The following is a 22197-nucleotide window of genomic DNA, read 5'->3' as shown; positions in this document are numbered from 1 at the left end:
GATATTGGGGGTGAACTCTTTGGGTTGGCGTTCCTGGTTTGAATCAGAGACATGCAGTGTCTGTGTGTCTATGTATATGTAGATATTCATCTCTGTAGCAAAATATATATGTATGTACATATATATAGTATAAAATGTACCTTTGTTCCACTGCAAAGGTGAATATAATGCATTTATATAAATGTAAGCGGTCCAGATCTGACCCCATTTCTGTCCTGTGCCTGGTTTTGGTTCTGGAGCTGCAAAACTCAGCCCAAGCGGTTACTGGAAATGAACGAACACATATATAACATATTTGCATGCAATTCAATGACGCACACGACGGCCTTTTTCCATACATACGTACAAATCTGTCACAGGCTACGTGTAGCCCAGCAGGACAGGTTCAGCCACAGCGTGGTGCATTCCTGTGCCAAATCACCGCACAAAAATGTATGGCGTCCTCGCACAGAACCGCATATCAGGTTCCCAAGAATGGCTTTTTAAACAGAACTCCCGGGTTTTTCCACGGTTTCGCCGGTTGTCCCACACTATCGTGACAAAGCTCCTACCTGTAATGCAGGTTCCAGTCTCGCGTGTTTCGATACCGTGTGTTCCAGTCAACACGGGTGCGGAAAATGACACGTTTCCTGGGAGCGCTAACCTCCCCATTGCGGTTGTTCCCATCCGCTTTGGTATTAATTGCGCTGCTGTGAGTATAATGTGTCGACAGTCGCACCGCAGCGAGTACCTTATCCCTTACCTCATTTCATAGGGCCTTTCACGGATCGTCGACGGCTTTTCCGATGCTGCACCAAGCAGAAGGCTTTTTGCGGACAGACTACGGCTTTGAGTTTAACTCGGGAAACGTGCTCTTGTAACCTGTAGCCTCAGCTCGGCATATTTGAACGTAAAGGACTCGAGTGGCAATGCCTTCCCCCACCCCCCACCACCAACCACCACCCACCACCAGGTCACATGTCTACGTCGCTCTTCTTCCAGTAGAACCAAGGCTTGATGAGCGTAGAGTTACCCGAATCGAGCGAGACACCTGCGTACACAGGTACCTCTGCTGTTAAAAGGGGTAAATCACCGTAAAGTTCATTATCCAACACTGTTAGTCACCTTGGCTTGGACAGAGCAGAGGAATCGGCCCAATGAAGGTTAATCGTCCCGTGCATGTCATGCATACTTGAGTGGAGGAGTGAAGCTCCCCTCCCTCGCCACCCGCCCACCGCACGGACGCGCTCCCCGAACCGGTTCTGCACACTACACTCCCCACAATTCTCTCAACACCGAGCACTCGGCTCTTCGGGGCTTCTTCTGCTGTCTTTCTCGCGCCTTGTCCGCTTAGGATGCTTTGACTCAAGCCTCGAACCGCCGGCGCGTGAATGATGCCCGTTCCGAACGATGCGTAGCGTAATGGCTGTCGAAGGTAAGGTCGGGGGAGGGGAGCGATTCGCGCAGACGGACGTGTTCGGTGTCTCATCTCCATTGTCAGCGCGCGCCTCGGATGCAACACAGCATCCGCACGCCGCACGAGCACCTGGAAAGCTGCGCAGCTGCCATTGGCTGCTGCGGTGCGTAGCCGGCTGCGATTGGCCGCTGCTGCACGTTGCGCTCGTGTGACTGGCTATTGCTGCGCATCGTTGGGCTGCGATTGGCTAGCGCCGATGTTGCTGCACGCTGGCCGCTGTATGGACGTTCTCCGTCGCTTTAAAGAGAACGGCAAGGAAAAGGTGGAAAATAGGACTTCTCTAAAATATTCATATGACTTGTGGAAGGCTGAGATACGTTTTGTCGTTGAGCATCCGCGTGTCGGGATTCGTGCACGTATAGTGAAATACGACAGTTTGTGGAGAGAAATGCGAGGAAACGCAGCGGCAGCGGGACGTTGACTCCGAACCGGGGAATATCGACCGGTTCTGGTCGGTGTGAAGAGATGAGCGGCTCTACTCGGCTGTCATAGATATAGCTACGGCAGCCCAGGGCACCGTTTTCACGCCGTTTTCACACAGTTTTCACACCGTCCGACTGTCAAACGCAACCGCAACGTTCGGACCCTGCCTGGGTGTTTCGAAATGTTTCGTGATGCTTTCTGAGCGCCATGAGAACAGAGTGAACGCATTCCCGCCTTTTTTGACGCTTTCGTAACGTACAAGTATCGGTCTGGACATTTGCGCTCTTTGCAAGAAAAATATACAAATACCGCCTACTTATTTCTCAGGAATTCCTTGAAAAGTACTGGGGCACTGTGCAATGCTTGGACAATCTCCTCACCTCATCGGGGGGATCTTGTGGATCCAGAATCCCATGAGAGGTAGGTCACCTGAGATGGTCATAATGGGGAGTAGGTCACCTGAGATGGTCATAGTGGGGGATAGGTCACCTGAGATGGTCATGATGAGGAGTAGGTCACTTAAGGTGGTCACGATGAGGGGTAGGTCACCTGAGATGGTCACGATGAGGGGTAGGTCACCTGAGATGGTCACGATGAGGGGTAGGTCACCTAAGGTGGTCACGATGAGGGGTAGGTCACCTAAGGTGGTCACGATGAGGGATAGGTCATCTGAGATGGTCACAATGAAGGGAAGGTCACCTGAGATGGTCACGATGAGGGGTAGGTCACTTAAGGTGGTCACAATGAAAGGAAGATCACTCAAGATGTGCATGAGGTTGCGTTCATCCCAGTTCATCACACACTCCCACAACCCTTTTACTTTACCAACAAGTCACTAATATGTTTCCATCTAGCACACCTCATCATTTTAAAATGACATTCAGAACATCACCTTGGAGGTTCAGCAAGTTAAACTGTGATGCAGAACAGTCTAGATTGTTGGGGCTGATTGATTAATAGCTTCAGGTCCATCTGTGACAGGATCTGGGAGGACAGGACATGGTCTCCTTGGGAATGAAACAGGCTGATGAGTGCGTCATTCGATCTCGTACAAATATTTTATATACAGATGTTTAGTCTGCCCCCTCATTACAAAGGTAGTGCTTTTCTGAAAAACTCATTGTAAGATGAGTTCTCATAAATTGAAGATTTAAATTATTATTAATTGTAATGCTGAAATGTTTCTGTGCTTCTGAACCCCAAAAGTGACCTCCGTATGTTAAAATACCACCAAATCCATTCAAGGGGACAGTAATTCCAATAGTTAACATTAGTTATTATAGCAGAAGAGTAACACCAGTTTCCTTTCATTTTTGCCTTGTAATGTATGGCTGTCTACCTGTGCTCCTTCAGCTCTTTTGTAGCTGTTACATATCGTACATACAGATGACACTAGGTGTTTATGTATTAATTGAGTCTTTACTGGGAAAAAAAACAGCAAAGACAAAAGGAAAAAAGTGCAAATGAATTTGCATTTGCAGGACAAGTTCACGTGGTGTCTGACAAATCCTAGTCTGTGCAATTTAGTATGGGTCTGATCCATGCTTAATGTGTGTGGAGTTTGCACATCCCCATGTTCATAGATTTACATGTTACACACACACTGGCTGAAGCCGTTTGTCCTGAGCAGGGTCGCAGCGAGCCCAACAACAAAGGGTGCAAGGCCAGAGGGAGAGGCAACGCACCCAGGACGGCATGCCGGTCCGTTACAAGGCACCCCTAGCGGTACTTAAACTCCAAACCCACCAGAGAGCAGGACCCAGCCAAACCCAGTGCGTCACTGCACCCGCCCATTTAAATTTTATTTACATTTTTTTAGCAGACACTTTACTCCAAAGTGACTTCCAGTGGATACTATGTAGTGTTATCAGCCCACACACTTTATTCACCAAGGTGACTTACACTGCTAGATACACTACTTACACTGGGTCACTCATCCATACATCAGTGGAACACACTATCTCTGTCACTCACACACTATGGGGGAACCTGAACAGCATGTCTTTGGACTGTGGGAGGAAACCAGAGTAACCTGAGGAAACCCACACAGACACGATGAGAACATGCAAACCCCGCATCCACACAGACCGAGCGGGGATCAAACCCATGTCCTCTCACGCCACCCAGGTGCTGTGAGACAGCAGCGCTACTTGCTGTGCCACCATGCCACCCCACATGGGTTTAATCACAGAGGCGCATTTCAGATGAACTGGTGACTGCAAATTGCCCGTTGTGTCTCTATGTCTCTGTCTCTGTGTGTGCACATGTGTGTGTGTGGTACTTTGCTGTGCTGTATAAATGTGCAAGTGAATATGGAGTTTACTGCAATGTGTCTAGCATTGTAGATTAACCTGGATAAAGGTGTCAGCTAAATACTGATTAATACATATTGTAAGTCTCTTTAGAATGAAGCATCTGCTAAATGAAAAATGTAAATACCTGGCATTTCTCGGCTGTGGGGAGGCGCTTTGAAAAGTGCCTAAATCCAAATTTGGGCCTCGTAAATGCAAATAAACGCATTGTAAGTCGAAGTAGAGTTCTTCAAATAAAACTCCTGATAAAGTTCTCAACTGGAAAGGATGCATCTTTGGGTATGGGTTATATTATATGTATAATATAAAATATAGTTGCTGCGGCGCTGATGCTCCAACATTAACTTTCTTGAGGCTGGGAATCGGTGCGGTATGCTAAAAGGTAAGCTGAAACCAAACGTCTAAAATACAGAAATACTGAAGTGCAGTATGTGGAGTGATGAAACAGTTCTGTCCATCTTAACTCATGCCCATCCAGATTCAGCCCTTTGTGCAGACCGATGTCATCCAGCAGTTTATTCACAGCAACACAAGGAACAGAGTTGCTGCTAAATCGCCCTTTAAATTCTCAGTGAAGCAGTTCATACTTTAAATTAAATTGCAAAATGCTTCAAGGAATGGAATTAAAAACAAGTGTCGGATTAAGAATAGTGATGCTGGTAATCTGCTGCAAAAAAAACAAGGATGTGTTTCTTGCAAAAATTTTCATCAGCACAGCTTTTCTGCTCGACTAGTTTAAACCATGTAGTTTGCCATTAAGATTGAGCTTCAAAGCTTCAGTAATTTTGTTGGCTTCAGTAAAGGTCAGCTCACTGTAAGTTTATGCAAACCAGCACTAGGAGCTCCCTGTTCAAGTACTGGAGAACTTATGTACCTTATCTCTTTTTTCCTGTAGTCAGAGTTTGAATGTCAAGTTGTTTCACCTAATTTTTAGATGTCAATTATTTGTTCTTGGCTGATGTAAGCTGGTAGTTGTCTCGAGCCTTTCCCAAAAGCATCGAGTACTAGGCTAGGGAGGATGCACCATGGACCGAATGCCTGTCCGTCACAGGGCAATCGCACAGTCATATATTCACTCACACATACATGCACATTTAGAATCACCGGTCTATCTGAAACACGTCTTTGGATTGTGGGAGGAAACCGGAGCATCGGGAAATTCCATACAGACCGCGCCGCATTCAGACTCAGCCCAGGAGCCTTAAAGTACCAGCATTACTCACTGCGCCTGTGTGCCACCTGCTATCAAACATACTTTTAAAATGTGTTCTACAGCTCCTAACCAGTTACCAGCCATAAGGTATTCAGTGTCATATTTGCTTGGTAGATTCCATATGCTTGTGCTTCAGAAGGTATGGTTTTTTGTGATTCCCTGATCAGTGTTCCCTCCACGTGAACCATGCTGTGATGTGTTAGACATTGTGGAAGCGACTCTTTGTACGGAATGGGAGCTGTGGCTGGTAACTGAACAACAGTCTCTCTACATTGTGCTGTTGGATCATAGACATCAAGGTTTTTCACTAGTCTTTTTTTTTTCGCCGACACTTTCTTGTATGCTGGTCTGTGAATATCTGCATAAAATTGCAGTGTCATTTTTCAAAGCAACGATGTAGGGCAGACATTAAAAATTTAAGGCTAGTGACAGTTTCTAGCCTTTTCTCCTTCTCACAGAAACTTCACACTTTTGTCTGAGTAATATTTTTAACCTTGAGCTTTTCAAGTGTAATTATATATTGATATACTGTACATTCTTCACCTCAGTTGAGATGTCTTAGTTTTGTAGCAACCTTTGTATTTTCCATGAGACATCTGCACTGTGGTCTATGTGAAATGGAATATTAAGCTTTATTTCACTTATTCCTTTTTTACAAAGTGACTTAGAGTGTGAGATAATCAACTTTACCATGATTTATTCCATTTATACCACACAGAATTCTTACTGTAGCACTTAAGGGTAAGTAAAGCAAGGGTTCTACAGCAGGACTTGTTGCACAGGGCAGACTGGTGACCTGGGTGTGGACCCGATTGTGGGATCATTTATTATAAAGATACTCGGGGCAGTACTCTAAGTCGGGGGCAAGCATGGTTCAATCCGAGGTGCAAATGTGGTCTGAGGGGAGAATCGGAACACGTGGTCGAGGATGCGAAGCGAGGTTTGATACCGTGGAAGACAGGAACAGGGATGAGGAGACAGGCGAGGGAACAGGGAGTGAGGAACTCAGAGGAGGATGGGTAAGGCACCGAGGAGAAGTCATGGATGCTGGAGGATCAGTTGTCTTCTAAGAGATTCCGCAACGGAGAAGGAGCTGGGGACAGTTTTTATAGATGAATGCTGTGATTGCTGAAAGGTGCTTAATCGGAGGCAGGTGCCGCTGGTTGTGATGCTTGCGTGGTCATGACAGGACTGAGATTTGAACCTAGGATCTTCAGATCGTAAAGCAGTGACTTTAACTGCTACTGTACCCGCTACCGAGTTTTCACAAGACGGTAACTGATCCGAGGCCTGGAGTAGAGTGCTGCCCTGCAGCGATCCAGTCTGAGGAACAGGGTTTCAGCTGCAGTGGATGTTAAGACCTTTGTCAGTAGTCTGTGCAGCACTGAGGCAAATTCATTCATCCAGGGTGTGCTTGGCACACTTGCGCAGTGAAGCAGTCATGCATGGTACAGTGGTGGCCCAGTAGGATGCTAAGCTCTGAAAGTCGTCAAGAAATTGGCCTCCTCCTCCTCGTTCTCCACCTCTGTGTCTGGCTGTGGAGTTACGTCCCTTTGTATTTTGTTTTTGAAGACAACTTTGAAGCCGTGACTTGTGATGGGAAATTATCTGTCATGTTTAACCATGTGACGGTGATGATGAGAAACGGTCTGCATTTCGAGCTTCTATTTTTGCCGGCTCGTGGAATTGGAGAAGGAAAGTGAGAGGTCAAATGGAGAATTTTATTACTTGACAACTTCGTTTAATCATAATAGAAAAAATTTTATCAGATCAACATGTGGTTGAGAATTTGACAGTTTCAGTTTAAGTAAACCGTTTTAATTAAAATACTTTGTTGCTTACTCACGAATATTAACTGCACCAATTAACGATAAAGTACTCATTTTGAGAAGTTTTCATAACGTGGTTGACAGGTCGAAGCAACAGATACGTTTAAGTAGTCAACTGTAGGAAAGGTTATAAAAGAAAAAAAAATGGAAAGGTCTCCTGGACAAGGTTTTTGATTAGGAAAAAAACATTTTCATAATTTTGTAAATGTATATGTTACCTTAGAGTACTTTAAAGGTTGCATTTAGATGTTATGACTTCATTTAAGTGCTCAGTTTACTTATGTCTGAAGCAGATTTGCACTGTTTTAGATGTTATTTCAGGTTTTAGGATAGCTTAAACATCTGATTGTGTCTGTGTTTATTTTTGTGTCAGTTATGTTGAGATGTGCGTCGCTTTAGAGAAAAGCATCTGCTAAATGAATAAATGTAAATGTTAATGTAAATAGGACAGCAGTTGGCAGAGTATTTCAATAAAAGAAATTGTGCTTAGAAAACGCATGGTTCTGTTGAGCTGTGCAAGTGAAAATTAGGAATGCAGACATAATATCCAAGCGATTCTGCTCACATTTCAAATAGTCTATTTATATCACAGCAGATTACAATTGAAAAAAAGAGAAAAAAGGCATAAATAAGAACACAAAGAAAGTGGAGTCTTATTTTAGCAATGATAAATATTCATTAACGGAGGAGCACAGAGAACTGTAATTGCTGTGCCATCGAAACTGAAGCTTTAGCCTTCTAAGCACAATCATTCTTCACAGTAGGGCTTATATTTTAAACTTGCATTTATATGTGGTAGACATACATTTGTATTTTTGTGCGTGAGAAGATTATTTATATGCAGAAATGCTGTTACAATTTGTAGCGTCGGTGCTGTTGTTGTAAGTCATTGTTGTCAAATATTATTAAATCATTGTTTAGATTGGCCTTTTTTCCAAAGCAACTCAATAGATTTGCCGGATTATAGAGCTGAATGTCTTACTGGAGCTGTTAAGGTCAAGTACCTGGGGTATCCTAGGGTTATAATTGAGAGCTTTCAGGTTACCAGTCCTTAACCAATGCATTACCTGCTACCTTGGTTGCAACCTTAAAAACCATCTTTTTAAAACGCTAGAACCTTTAAGAAGGGACGGATTGGCCAGGTGCGGCCGTTAAATGGCTTTGCTATTCATTTTAGATGAAACGTACTGAAAAGTAGGTCCCCTCATCCCTGGGGAAGTGTGGGGGAGTGCTTGGGCTGTGTGGAAGCAGAAGCTGGAATAGCCCCCACCCAATTGCGAAGAGCACCCCCCCCCTTCCCCTGTTTTTCCTCTCAGGTTTTCGAGACACTTTGCATGTGTTCAAATAAGAAGGCTCTCAAACACTCCCCATTTTGAAGCTGATGAAACATTTATACACCCGTCACTTCAGTCCAATTTGCTTTGTGGAGCAGCGCTGCTATTTATATTTCCGTTACGTCTTTGATGCCGCGGATATAAAAAGTAATTCTAACTTTCCACTTCGGCTGCCTCATCAGCGGTTAGTCACCGTCAGGGTTATTTCTGAGCATTTTGTGTCTGTGTAAAGTGGGTCAGTTCTTTGAGGAAGCAGTGGGAATTGGAGCGACTGGTTTGGAAACACAGCTCCTCTGTGTTGGGGAAACACTGCAGCTGAAATGGGCAGTGGTCCTCAGGAGCTTGGCCAGCTTAACACGCAATCACTTTTTTAAGGAAGTGACAGCATTAGGAATTATGGCAAATTTGCCAAGATTGAACTCTTACTTGTTGATGTACAACAGGCATAAACAGGGAGCTGACCCAGCTCTGAAGCGCTGGAAGTCTGGTACTCTCATCCTCTTGGGTTCATTGATAGGAGGTAAACTCCAAGCCAACTTTGAACCGGCTGAACCGATTTAATCAGGTGTGTCACAGTGTCACCTATACGTGAGACCTGGTACTGGTAAGTTTCCAGGCCATTTCTCTCTCCTGATTTAGATTTTGTTCGTTTCTCCAGTCACAGTCACACGTAGGTACCGACATACACTCCTGTCAGACGATGGCCGTTCGACTCTTGCTCAGTCATGTAGCACCATGCGGGAGTCCTTCTGCTGTCACATGACCCGTCTCTGTCCTCCCCCCAACTGGTTATGGTCACTATACAATTACAGCCACGGTGTGGCGCTCTTACTTTTTAAATGCAGTAAATTAGTGGATACCATCGATTATACTGATGAAATTAAACAATATTAAGCAAATAGGTGCTTAAACGCTTAAGAGCCTTCTTTTGATCACCTTGCAAGGTTCCTCATATTGCTGAATATTTTACCAATTATTGTAGATGAAATGATATCTTTGGAGAGACTGCAGACGGCAGAATTGCATTAAACAGAGTGCTCCTTGCTCATAGTTATGTGTATGACTTAACCGTGCTAATGCCACCATGAAAAGGCCCTGCTAATGGTACCGAGTGCCTCTCGATGGCACTTACCTCCTTTTCTGTCCTCCAAACACAGCCACTGTCAGCATTGTGCGTTGGTGACTTTGCACACCGTTCTGTTTCAAAGTGCTCGTTGGGTGCTTTTTGTTCTTTAAAGCAGTTTCACGTTTCAGCAAAGTTTGCCCTTGTCAAAGGTCGAGCACGGGCTATCACCTGGAAGCGATGAGTCCATTTTTTAATCATTTGTTGAGGAGTGTCCCACAGCAACAATCTGTCCTTGTTCTCACCTCGTCTCGATACTTCTTCAGGAGCTGTTTCCGTCACTCGACGTTCCTGGTAGTCTTTTGTATTGCTTAGCAATTTCCTGGACATGTGAAATGCAATCGGAGAAGAGCCTTCTCTGCAACGTCACTGTGCAGACTGCTTCTTCGCTGGTTCTTATTTAAGACGCAGCGAGGCAAATGGGGAGAAAATCAGTACCCAAGTCCTGTCCTCTGCCTGAGCTCTGTGCTTTATTAACTGAACAAGAATCAACTCATGCTTTCTCTAGCTACTTCAAATGCAGGATCACTTACTGTACATTTCCTTTTAACTTTGCATTTGAAAAACATCTGTATGTAGAATTCGTTCAGTTTTTTTTCTGTAGAACATCTTACTATTCTGTTTTGTCCTAGGGCTTGTGTTGGCAACCATTGCTGATTTTTGTAACAGTATAATTTTAAAATGAAAGTAATTCCCCAGTAAATTGGTTGCATGACAGTTGACAGTTGTGGCAATAATTTCTCCCACCTTCTGCAGATTTATTTGGGTTCGGTTCTGCATGATGCCGAGTGACCTTTCTCGAGGTAATCTTTCTGTGTGGATGCTGTTAGCTGTGAATAAATCACAGCAATTAACAAGCACTGTCACAGAGCATTTGCCAGTACAAAGAAGTAAATTAGAACAGACACAATGTTAAAAAGAAGAGATATAAATACTTCAGAAGTGGAAAAAAATGTATTTTTACTGAAAGAATTTTAGTTTATTAGGAAAACAGTCAATTGTCATGCAACTGACAAAAACCATGTTAAGAATAATATAACGTAAAGCCATTCATTTGCATAATTGTCATCAACAAGCAACAATAACAGTCAATTATATTACATATCTTGTTTATGTTTATTTCTTTTTATTTCTAATGTCTGGCATCTGGCAATCTGTGCTTGTGACAAGAAGTGATGGACAGGTTTATGTTACTTATGTAAAAGGATGGAATTCTGGAAGGGATGACTAGCTCTGATAAGGAAGAGGAGAGCTCCTCCCTCATGCCTCCTCCTCCTTGCCTCCTGTTCCTCTTGCAGAGCTAACGTCACACAGAGGATGAGACGAGGTGTGGTCTTGGCTATTTATAGTAACTGTTGCAGGAAAAAAAAAAATGCTTTTCTGATCCCCCATACCCCACCACTGTCCTGGGGAGGCAAGGAAGTGAACCACAGCAGAGCCAACTGTCATGGGATACATCTCTCTCACATGCGCACACACACACACACACACACAGAATGTGTATATATATCCCTTTGCCACTCTCTCTTTTGCCATAATTTCTCATTTTGAATCATATCCCTTTGACATTCCCTTTTTCTCCCTTACCTTGCTACACTGTTGTCTCTCCCTTCCTTTCTGTGTTTATCTCACTCTCTCTCAACCCCACTACTGAGGATGTGGAACTCCTTCAAGCAGGGAGTGGGTTTACAGATGGGTTTTGTGTGAAGGACCTCTTGCGATGCCCAGCGTAACAGCCCTTTGTCGGGACGTCTCTACTGTATGTCATCGCACAGAACATGGAATGGATGAAGGCAGCAATACTGTCAGTGTCAAAGAGAGACAATGGGAGTTTGGTCTTCTTCATCTGTGCCTTGGCTTCCACTTGGCTAAAAGTGAAACTCCCCATGAGAAGTAGATAAAGGCGGAGAAACGGGTTTGTTTTCAGGTTCTTATCTTTAATGAAGCAAAAGTGCTCACATGCTTGCTTTACATTTTATAACAAAACTCTTTCTGAGTTTCCTGTAAGCACCAGATGATTACAGTAAGGTTTTGCATTTGGAAGTTCCTCATATCTCCAGTTTCCCCGAGGGGAGTCTGGGTAGCAAAGGGAGGGCCTCCAGTTTAAACATCATGTATTTGAAAGCACTTCTTAAATTTACTGGATGGAATAGGACATTTTTGCCTTGTTAGTTGTGTTTTTGCTCATTTGTTTTTGATTTACTGATCCAGTTCTTGAGACCAAATGTAGGTTCTCACCTCCCAGTATTTTGGTTGTCACTCAGCCAATTTTTTGGCTTTTTGCAAAGAACATCTCACACAGTTTCTATTAGTCTTGTTTGTACTAGACTTGAACGTTCTAATTAGGTCATATGAAGGGAATGATGTTGTTTACTCCCAAGATTATTGTTAAGGCTGGATTATTTCTCTCACACACGCACTCTGAAATGGCTTGTCCCAAGTGGGGTCACAGCAAACTGGAGCCTAACCCAGCAACACAGGGCATAAGCCTGGAGGGGGAGGGGATACACACAGGGCAGGACGCCAGTGCACCGCAAGGCATCCCAGGCAGGGCTCGAACCCCAGACCCGCTACACAGCAAGACCTGGTCAAACCTGCTGCACCACTGTACCTCCTGCTTGGATTATTTCAGAATTGCCCATTATTACATTTATATATCATTTACTGATTTTGCAGCATAGTGATACAGCAGATCATGTTGCTGCCATACAGCGCATTGGCTGTTTGGCCATAGGTTCAGATCTAGCTGTGTAGGTTTCCTCCCGCAATCCAAAGACATGCGGTTAAGATGAGTTGAAAAATTGCTCCTAGTTTGTGAGTGAGTGGGTGTGTGCATGTGTGGCTGCCCTGCGGTAGGGTTGGCATCCCACCCTGGGGGTATAACCCAGCTTTGCGCCCATTGATTCCAAGATAGGCTCCGGACTGCTGTGACCTTCACCCGGAAAGCGGTCGTGGAAAGCGATCGAGTGAGGGAGTGAATATTGATTGATTTATTTGTTGTTTGTATGTTTTCTCACAGTGGAAATTGAGAAGCTGGATCTCAGCATCTTTCTTCTTCTTCTGGCAAATTGGCTCCACCTAGTGGCTCTTGATCTATAGTGGCTGCACCCCGAATGCAAAGTCCTTGAACATGTCATCATCAGCTACATTTTTGTAAATGTGCAATCTCACCTCAAGCTCTGTTGTATTACTGTATTACTGTGCAGTATACTGGAAATAAATTCAATCACATACAGGTGTCTTCCATCCCTGCTGGAAACCTCATGGCTTTTCTCCAGCTGCCGTTTCTATGTAACAAAATTTGCTCAGTATGTGCAGTAGGTAAAAAAGCAGTAGTAACACTGGAAATCGGGGGCTTTTCTCTGCTTGCTCCGCAGCTGTCCACTGCAACCTCAGCCATAATGGTATAGATCACCAGGTTTGCTCAGAGGAGGTACCATCCCACCTGGAGGAGGAGGGTCTGGACCAGGCTCCTGGCCTGGATGACATCAGCCCTGGCTTCCAGGACCCGAGAGGGAGCCCCCGACTTCAGCAGGCCTCCGAGGTGGATGGCCCAAGGGTGAGACGCAACGATTTCCCCCTTGTATTCATTCAGGTTCAAAGCAATACATATTGAAGTGGGTGATTTGGGTGTGCAGATAACTGTTTGGACATAGCTGCAGTATTTGGTAAGCACTTCTTGGTCGTATGACATTTCTTATGTAGTAATCGTGTGTATCTGCATATGTGTGTGCATTTGTTTGAGCTGACTGATTGACTTGAACAACTGTTGCAATAATATTTACCTTCTGGTGTGTACGTACTTCTAAAAATATGCAGCCATAATACAACCATGCCATTTAGACAAATATTTTCATTGTTTTCATTTTACAGTTAGATTGGTCACATTTTTTCTCACTGTGTTACACTCTAATTAGGAGTAATGTGAAGCTCGTGCAAGACCGGGGTCTCTCCATATGGGTGAAAACCAGGGATACTAGGAAGGTGTCAAACATATTCCGGTTCAGTGGTCCTACAGAAATGTTTTATGTGATAGTTGTAAACAGTTACCGGTGACTCCACCATTCAGTTGGTTGAGTAATCAGCATTTCTTGCTTGTACTTTCAAAATATAGAATGTATATATGCTGTACGTATAAAGTATTTTCAGAGAGAAGATATTAGAAGTATATAGAGAAAATTCACAAAATATTTCTTTCTGTGGGCAAGTATGTTTTTATGTGAATGTAATGTATATTGTCGGGGGGCGCAGTGGCATAGTGGGTTGGACCAGGTCCTACTCTCCAGTGGGTCTGGGGTTCGAGTCCCGCTTGGGGTGCCTTGCGACGGACTGGCGTCCCGTCCTGGGTGTGTCCCCTTCTCCTCCGGCCTTACGCCCTGTGTTGCCGGGTAGGCTCCGGTTCCCCCGCGACCCCGTATGGGACAAGCGGTTCCGAAAATGTGTGTGTGTGTGTGTGTGTGTGTGTGTGTGTGTGTGTGTGTGTGTGTGTGTGTGTGTGTGTAATGTATATTCGTTGTTTTCGACAGATGGCTTTGCAGTTAGCTGAAGGGAAACAAATTTGTCCAGTTTTTTCAAAAATTGTGCTCATTACAACATGGTATATTTAAACAATAGCAGGGGAAACCTTGCAGCTACTACATTTCATTTTAACTGTAAGTGTTTTTTTAACAATTAGTAATTCGCACAGCGTAGCTTCTCCCTCCTCTCTGCTTTGACACTCATGTCACTTTTGTAAGTGGAGTAATTAACACAGAGGCCCTCTTCGCAGCTGAGCAGCGCCACCAAAACAATGGCAGGCACCAGGCCTGCTGTCCTTCCAAAGCTGTTAATTAGCAAAGCTGATGAGCATTTGGAGTGACACAAGGGCCCGATCTCTTAACCCAGTTGACTTTCGTGACGACAGCACAAAATGTTCATATTTACAGTGCAATATTATTGCAAATGCTCTGTTTCAAACAGTAACTGGTTGTCTAATGCTGGGTCGCAGTGATCCTGGAAGCCCTGGTGTGAGGCTGGGTTAACACTAGACGCAGGGAAATGATACACACGCTCACCCACTCACACATTAACACAATCAGGACAGTTTATATCTACCAGTTCAGCTGAAATGCACCTCTTTGGACTGTGCGAGGGAACCAGAGCGCTCAGACTCATGAACAGGGAAAACCATGAAAACTGCGCAATGACTGAGCTGGTTTGAAAACTACATCCAAATGCACAGCACCTGCTGTTCTGCCATGTCAGTCCATATGAATGTTGTTAAATATAATACAAATTTATAGGTTCACTTAAAATTGTCTTGCAGTTCTTCATATTTATCCAAAGTTTATGATCTCCAGGGGGTGCGGTGGCGCGGTGGGTTGGACCGGGTCCTGCTCTCCAGTGGGTCTGGGGTTCGAGTCCCGCTTGGGGTGCCTTGCGACGGACTGGCGTCCCGTCCTTGGTGTGTCCCCTCCCCCTCCGGCCTTACGCCTTGTGTTGCCGGGTAGGCTCCGGTTCCCCCGCGACCCCGTATGGGACAAGCGGTTCCGAAAATGTGTGTGTGTGTTTGTGTGTGTGTGTGTGTGTGTGTGTGTGTGTGTGTGTGTTTATGATCTCCCATATAGGTAAGTGTATTCTCCAGTTTTGAACCTCATCTTAGTCCTAAATTAAAAGCTGTTCATGTTTGTCTGACAGGTTATTCTTCTTGCCCTACTTTATCTTGCATTTAGGGTTAACCCATCAGTATCTGCCCCCATTGTTCTCGATCAGAACCAAAGGTACATAGAAGAACCTGAAATTTGTGCTGTTCCTCAGTGTGCACTGGAGATGGCGCTGTGAGCTCATGAGAGCAGCTCAAAAGTCCACTCGCTTATGCTCAGGCACAGTGCTGTTGCATGACATACCTGAAACCTTGTTACTGGGTGCCTTTTTAAAAGTTCTCTTTTTGTTTTTCTTTTTAGTGACATGCAGTGTGTATGCAAGTTGTTCTTACTGTACCTCTGAATGACACCCATTCATGTGGCAACTGACTTTTTTTTTTTTTTTTTTTTTTGGAGAACTCCAGTAAATTTCTCCTCAAGGGTCTCCTGAACTGACTGGGGAATCTGCGGAGCAGCTTGTTGATGGATGACATGGTCTGTGTCCTGTCTTCCTGGTGGACTGGACATTCGGGTCACCGTGTAGACCTTGAAGCCTTGGTGGGGGTGGGCGCAGAACATTTGTCCACAGCAAACAGTCAGGAATTCAGAGGATGTCTAACTGAACTTCGACCTTCCATCCTTCCAGGGAGTGATCCTGGTGTACGTTTGTGGAGAAGGGCCATTTTAAACAGAAAACGTATTCTAATGAAGCCCTTACGCAGACTGGACACGTTTCCCAAGTTATAATAGATAGACTTAACTACCTGGCCCCCCATGGGGGAATGGGGGACCTGCAAGATTTATGGATACCTTTCAGGCAGCTTGACTTGACATTCTGGAAGTAACACTGGGAAAGTAATAAAGGAGGAGCGCGAGGCTCCTCAAGGTCAAACGGCTGTCTTGGCTGTCACCGCGCTTCCTGTACCTTATCACAAGCCACGTGTCTTTGTACTGTATATGCAGTCCTCAGGGACACGTCCCTCCATCACCATCCGCTTTTAAAAACCTCTAAATTGAAATTCCGTAGAGCTGCAGCGCTGAAATATTGATAGAAACGACTGAACCGTAAACAGTTGAGCTCAGCCTGTGCTGACATGAATGGAAAAAATGTGTAATCATGTACAGCATTATATATGTTAGACTTTTAAAAATCAATGTGAGGAAGATAGTAATTTCAAAGAGACTTGACTGTTTGATAGACGTGCTCAGTGAAGTATGTCTTCATAAATCGGTCCCACTGTCTTACTTTTTATGATGACATCAGAGGCGTTCTAATCAAGAAAAACATATCTGAATAATGTCATAAACAACTAATGTTCAATGCAAGAAAAAGTCTTACTCCACATTAAAAAAATCAAAGGTAACACATGATTGAATTTGCAGCTATAATAACGGCAGTCATGAAAGTGTTTTTGAATCAAAGCAGCGCGTCATCGCATTCACATGTAGCCATTGAAATTCAGTGGCCTACTTTGTGGAGGTTAAATTAAAATTTAATACCACATCCAAAATATCTTTCTTTTTTTCATTATTCCAGAAGCTGGCAGCACACATCCTTAATTTTCTGCAGTTTGAAAGGGATGCGAGCTTAAGTTGTTTGACAGAGCTTAATTAAAAAGATGTTGGAAGATATGGCTCTAATGGTGACAAAGGGGTAGAGAGTGAGGTGGATGAAGGCGCAGCAGATGTTGTAAGGAGAAAGCTGGCATTGTCGGGGTGCTCCACTGGTTGTCGTGGAAGCAATAGCGACTTCGGGTGAACTCCGTACTTGAAACATAGCACTATCATTGTGTAAAATGTTCTCTGTCTTGATATCATTGTCCTGGGGCCCGATTATGTGAGTGGTGCTTCCTGAAATATTTTACATTCAGTCTGATCCCTCTTTTTCTTGTAGGTCTCCTGTTGGTAGCTGCAATCTGTTTCCTTGAATTGGAAAAGGGGGAATATCCTCCAGCATCAGTCAAAATTTATCATCGATTGTGTCCTGAAACGGGCAGATGGAGCACTATTGTAGCTAGCTACCTACATGCACAGTATCTCTTTACTGCTTGTCCAGTGCAGGGTCACAGTGGTATGGAGCCTACCCTGAAAACACAGGGCGTGAGGCAGGGTACGCTATTGATAGAACAGTACTTGCAGGTTAGGGCAATCGCAGAAAGACTAATTTGCTCACAATACGTGAACAAAATGCAATTTAGAAGCACCTGTTCATCAGAAACATGTGTCTTTGCAGTGTGTGAGGAAACCAGAGCAGGTGGAGGAATCTCATGCAAACACAGGGAGAACACACTGACTCTGCACAGACCGAGATGAATTTAAACCAATATTACTTACTAAAATAGCCGAGACACTGAGAGGTACCTGTAGTAACTGTGCAGCCCCCGTACTGGTTAATATAGTCTTGATGTATTAGTTTTCTAACTGATTAATTTATTAAGCTTTTGTGTTAACATAGTTGTCCAGATCAGATGTCTAAGCTGTTTTGTCAGTATGAAAGTGCCATTTACTATTTTATTTATCAGTGTGCCTGCATAATAGATTGACTTAATTTTCGCTATTTTTAGTGCTGTGTGTTTATTTCTTAGGTTTCTTCATTCTACGTTGCTATGGTAACACACCTGAAGTTGTGTTAATTAGACAGAGGACAAGTGAGAGTCTCCGTATTAAGTTAGAAATTGCATGTGTTCTCCCTGTTCTGCATTGCATCCTTTTACGTACTGCGCTGTGACACTGCGCTGTCCAATTACCCCCGTGTCATTCCTTGTTTATCTGTTTTTCTCTTTCTGTTTTAGAAAGTGTTGCGAGGACTATCGCTCTCAGGCTACCCTCTGCAGTCTGCTGGACCTTTGTGGCGGATTCCATAGTGCTGGTGTGGCCGGACTTGGCAGGGACTGCTTGCTGAGGGCCTTCCTTCTTGTTCAACCTCAGCAACCAAGGGCTTTGCTTAGAAGCGAACCGCATGTTTGCCAGTTTATGTTCCGTGACTCCTGGTTGATTCAGCTGAACAGAGACACAGACAGATAAGCGATCAGCTTCCTGTAGGCCACAGTTCAGGGCATTGTGTTTCCCTAATTGCCTGGAAATAGTTTGTGATTCATCAAATAGTCTAAATACATAGGTACTGAAAAAAGTTAGAAGAATTATTGCAATTTTTTTCCATTTTAAATAAGTCAAAAGGAGATCAACAATTTTAGAGTGGCCTCCATGCGTGGAAGATGGAATTAAGATACTGGTGTAATTACGTGGGCATTAGCTAGCTTTACGTGAGATCCCTGCGAGGTATAACCCAGTTCTGTGTGTCGCAGCTTCCACACCCCAGTCCTGCAGGGGCTCAGTGCTGATTTGTAGTTCTCTGTGACGTGGGCCCACCTCCCGTTGTGTTTAGGCAGAATCTGCCACGCTCTTTGTAGGGAGTGGGGAACAGTGCTGTTGAGCCACGTGACCTCCGGCTTTCTGTGCTTCTCCTGCCACTGCACATCTTCAGGAGGTGTCCCTCCTCTGTGCTATGGTTGCTTCTTTCTCATGTCTCCTAACTATTGACACATGCAGAGAAATGGAAGTCAAGTGATCCATGAACAGGAAGCACTTCTGCTTTAAATTCAATGCGCCATTAAAAGCGTTGATGTCTTGTTCCGCTGAGGGCGCATCTGATCCATCCAGTTATCCAATGAGCAGAAGAGGCTGCTCTTTAACTGTGGTGCCTCCGTTTGCCCTGATGTTTCTCCTGTGTTCCCCGCTTGGCAAGGGTTTGGCAGAAGGGAGCGTTGTGTGCCTCGCGCCATTTAGGATGTGTGCTGAGACTGCAGTTTTGAAGTTCTAGCAATCAACTTACAAGCAGTTCATGATTAACACGTAGTCCCCAACAAAGTTTTATCACGTGTGTATCCCCTCGAGAGCCATGGCACCTACTGGCAAGATGCATTTTAAGGTGATTACAAGCATGCCCTTGTCATGATGAGTGAAATGCCCTTGAGTGTCAAGTGTTGAGCTAAGCAAGGAGCCGGTGATACAGCTCTGAGACGACAAGCTGAGGCTGTTGCTTGTGACATTTTCCCTTATGTACAGGTGCGGTGTTTTCCACGTGGCTGTTTTGCTTATTTGTATATCCTGCTATTTTCTGTATTCTATAGTCTTTCTATTTGAGCTTAACAGTAAAGGCCTCTGTAAAGAGATGTCTGGATTTGGACCGCTGTGCAGTCATGTTCAGCCCTCCTCTGGAGTGTGGTTGGTCTTGACATGAGCAAATGGAGCTATGGTTCACAGAGCGGCGCTTTTTTTGACAGGGCCATCCTACAGGCCCTACTAGACCACAAGTGTGTGCGTTATAATGTGTATCCAGACAGGCTTTTGGTTGCAGTAACGCAGTTACAGGGCCAGGGAGTTGTTCTCCACGTCCAAAATCTCTGTATGCCCCAGTGCGTTTTAATTATCTCTCCGCCAGCAACACATTTTGATATTTGCGCATTCAACATTTTTTTGGGTTTTGCCCTCGTGCCTGCGGGGTGAAAAAACTTTCAACTTAACTTTTTTCCCCTATTTTAAATCTCTGTGCTGCAATTAAATGGAATAAATAAATATGAAAACATTTACAGCCTGCTGCTATCCAGCTGACTAAGAGAGTTGCCTATACCTCGCCTTGCTCCATGCACACAACTGCAGCCAGTCAGCCATGAACCACAGCTATTTTGTTATCATCAACAATTAACATTTTTACGCCTGGTTTACATGAGATTGCCCTAGAGGGGAAAGCCAAACTACCGAGACGTGCTTTGCATTCCGCTAGATCTGCATGTGCCATTCCTGCAAAAGTACAAGGCCATTAACCTGTAAAATATGAGGGAAAACTTCGTGAGAGTCGCAGCTCATCGAGATGGTTGTTCCCGACATGCAGCCCGATTACTCCGCATCCAATGGGAAGATGTTGGCTGAGTCTAAAAGCTGCCATTCTCTCTCATTAAATAAGATTCCTGGAGGAAACGTTTGCCTGGGGTTCGTGTAGCCACTTTGGTTCCCAGAATACCTGTATATAAACTGAGCCAAGCTTGTAATTTCATTCGCGGCAGTCAATGATATAGGCTATTAGGTTGGCCTGGCTCCGGGGCACTGCTGCTTATCTCCCACGTGACATCGGCTAGGAGGAACACTTGCTGTGAGTTGGTAGGAGAGGGAGGGGTTGGTCCACTTTGCCGGTCCGATGAGTCACGATCATTACACTTACCGGCATTGTGAAGGCTTGCGTGATGGGGGAACTGGGGTTGCGAGGGTCTATTTGGGCCACTTTTGGAGTTCTGATCCACATCTGATCCATCCATCTTACGAAGAGCTCTTACTGGCATCTTGGAAACCGTACTGGTCACGTGATGTGCTGCTTCCCAAATGCTTGTCATGTGATAGCACCTAGAGACAGATTCTAGCGTGAACAGAGACGCTCCTTCTCCCATTGTCCATATATGATCCAAATGAGAGAGCCTGGACTCCATGGTGTGGAGATCACTGCAGGTTTACAGTGGTATCTGTGCATATGTTTCATCCAGAGAAATGCTGTTAGTCTGTTAGTTTGTTTCAGATATGTCTGGAGTCTCAGCTGAAATTGATTTATTGCATCGATTTCTTCACCACCACGCTTTTTTCTTTGCTTTTTCTCTCTGGACACTTTATTGTTGTTCTCGCTCCAAGGCTAGGGCTCATGGATTTTTATTGTCCTATTTATCTTTATTTTACTTTGTTTTTGTGCATAAAAATTAAGCAAAAATCATAGATGTAATATACAGTGGATGTGTTCTGGATAGTCAGTACCATTGGCTGTCTTGTGCCAAGTTTGGGAGAAACACATCCAGTGCAGTTTTGTTTCCATATTCTAAATATTATATATTTGTCTTTTCCCACTTGTTATCCAGGTATTCCCCCCCACCACCACCATGCACACCTAATTCATTCTTGAAAATGGTTCGTAAACCGGGAGGTCTTCCTTTATTTTGAATGGGGAAAGAAGATGCGTTCCTGGACTTTACAGACATTCCCAAATATTTCTACAAAGACCCTCCAAACACTTAAAAACAGTCTCAAGAAATAGTAATCAAACCATTAGAATGATAATACTGAAATCATCAGGGAAAAGTCTGCATCAGACACCCCAAAAGAGTCCATAATACTGGGAGCAGCTGCTCCATATACCAAACACGGGTACAGCTTTTCTATGGCCAAAGTCTATATATCGAGAGTCTCTATACCAGGGCATACCTGTAATCACTTTGCTTTGAAAAAGATGTGAATTTAGCAGTGGGTTAGTTGTCTTGACAGTGAACTGGTTTCCTGTATTGTGTCTGTTGTGGATGTCTTCAGGCAGGAGCTGTGAAACTGACCAAGCCGGTGGCCCTGTGGACACAGCAAGACGTCTGCAAATGGCTCAAAAAGCACTGTCCCCACCAATATCAGATCTACAGCAACTCTTTCAAGCAGCATGACATCACAGGTGAGCACCGCGTAGTGGAGTTGCAGTGTCAGCGCTAGTCAGATGGGCGGGCTCCTCCCGCAGTTACGTATCTGCCCACTGCCGCATCTTCAAGGTAGCGGCCCTGATTTTGTGCGATCGATAACAATTTATTCTCTGACCTTTTAGAAAAAGCCTGTCGTTTATGGGATGCAGATGACACTGCGTAAGTGATTAATTCACAGAGCAATTAGCATTGATTTATACAGAGTTATACAATTAATTCAGACCCTGTGCCCCGGCCTGTGCGAGTTGACAACATCCAATTAGCAGATATCAGGTGTTCTCACCGCACTTCTGTTTGTGTTTTGGCACAATTTCCACAGTGCAGTTTGCACCACAATGGTCATAAATGCTATGTGGAAAAAATGCCGTCAAATTAATTGCCACATATCA

The 22197-nt window shown here is 44.4% G+C and overlaps 1 protein-coding gene across 4 annotated transcripts in view; it reads left to right on the top strand.

Annotated features, from left to right (window-relative positions):
* Positions 1-943: 943 nt before the first annotated feature.
* samd12 (sterile alpha motif domain containing 12) overlaps positions 944-22197 on the top strand; it is a 65023-nt gene continuing 43769 nt past the window's right edge. Inside the window, exons 1-4 of one of the 4 annotated variants that reach the window (XM_018731953.2) lie at positions 944-1414; positions 2207-2299; positions 13068-13249; positions 21654-21783. In XM_018731953.2, the coding sequence (XP_018587469.1) occupies positions 2239-2299; positions 13068-13249; positions 21654-21783 (373 nt within the window). In that variant the 5' untranslated portion in view covers positions 944-1414; positions 2207-2238. Of the gene's footprint in view, positions 1415-1658; positions 2300-13067; positions 13250-21653; positions 21784-22197 lie in introns of those variants that run through there. The other 3 variants (XM_018731951.2, XM_018731954.2, XM_018731952.2) reach the window with 3 other exon arrangements.

Source organism: Scleropages formosus, chromosome 23 (genome assembly GCF_900964775.1).
Source record: "Scleropages formosus chromosome 23, fSclFor1.1, whole genome shotgun sequence".
Lineage (NCBI taxonomy): Eukaryota > Metazoa > Chordata > Actinopteri > Osteoglossiformes > Osteoglossidae > Scleropages > Scleropages formosus.
Note: the sequence above shows the minus strand (reverse complement) of the source record. Positions and strands in the feature narration are given on the sequence as shown.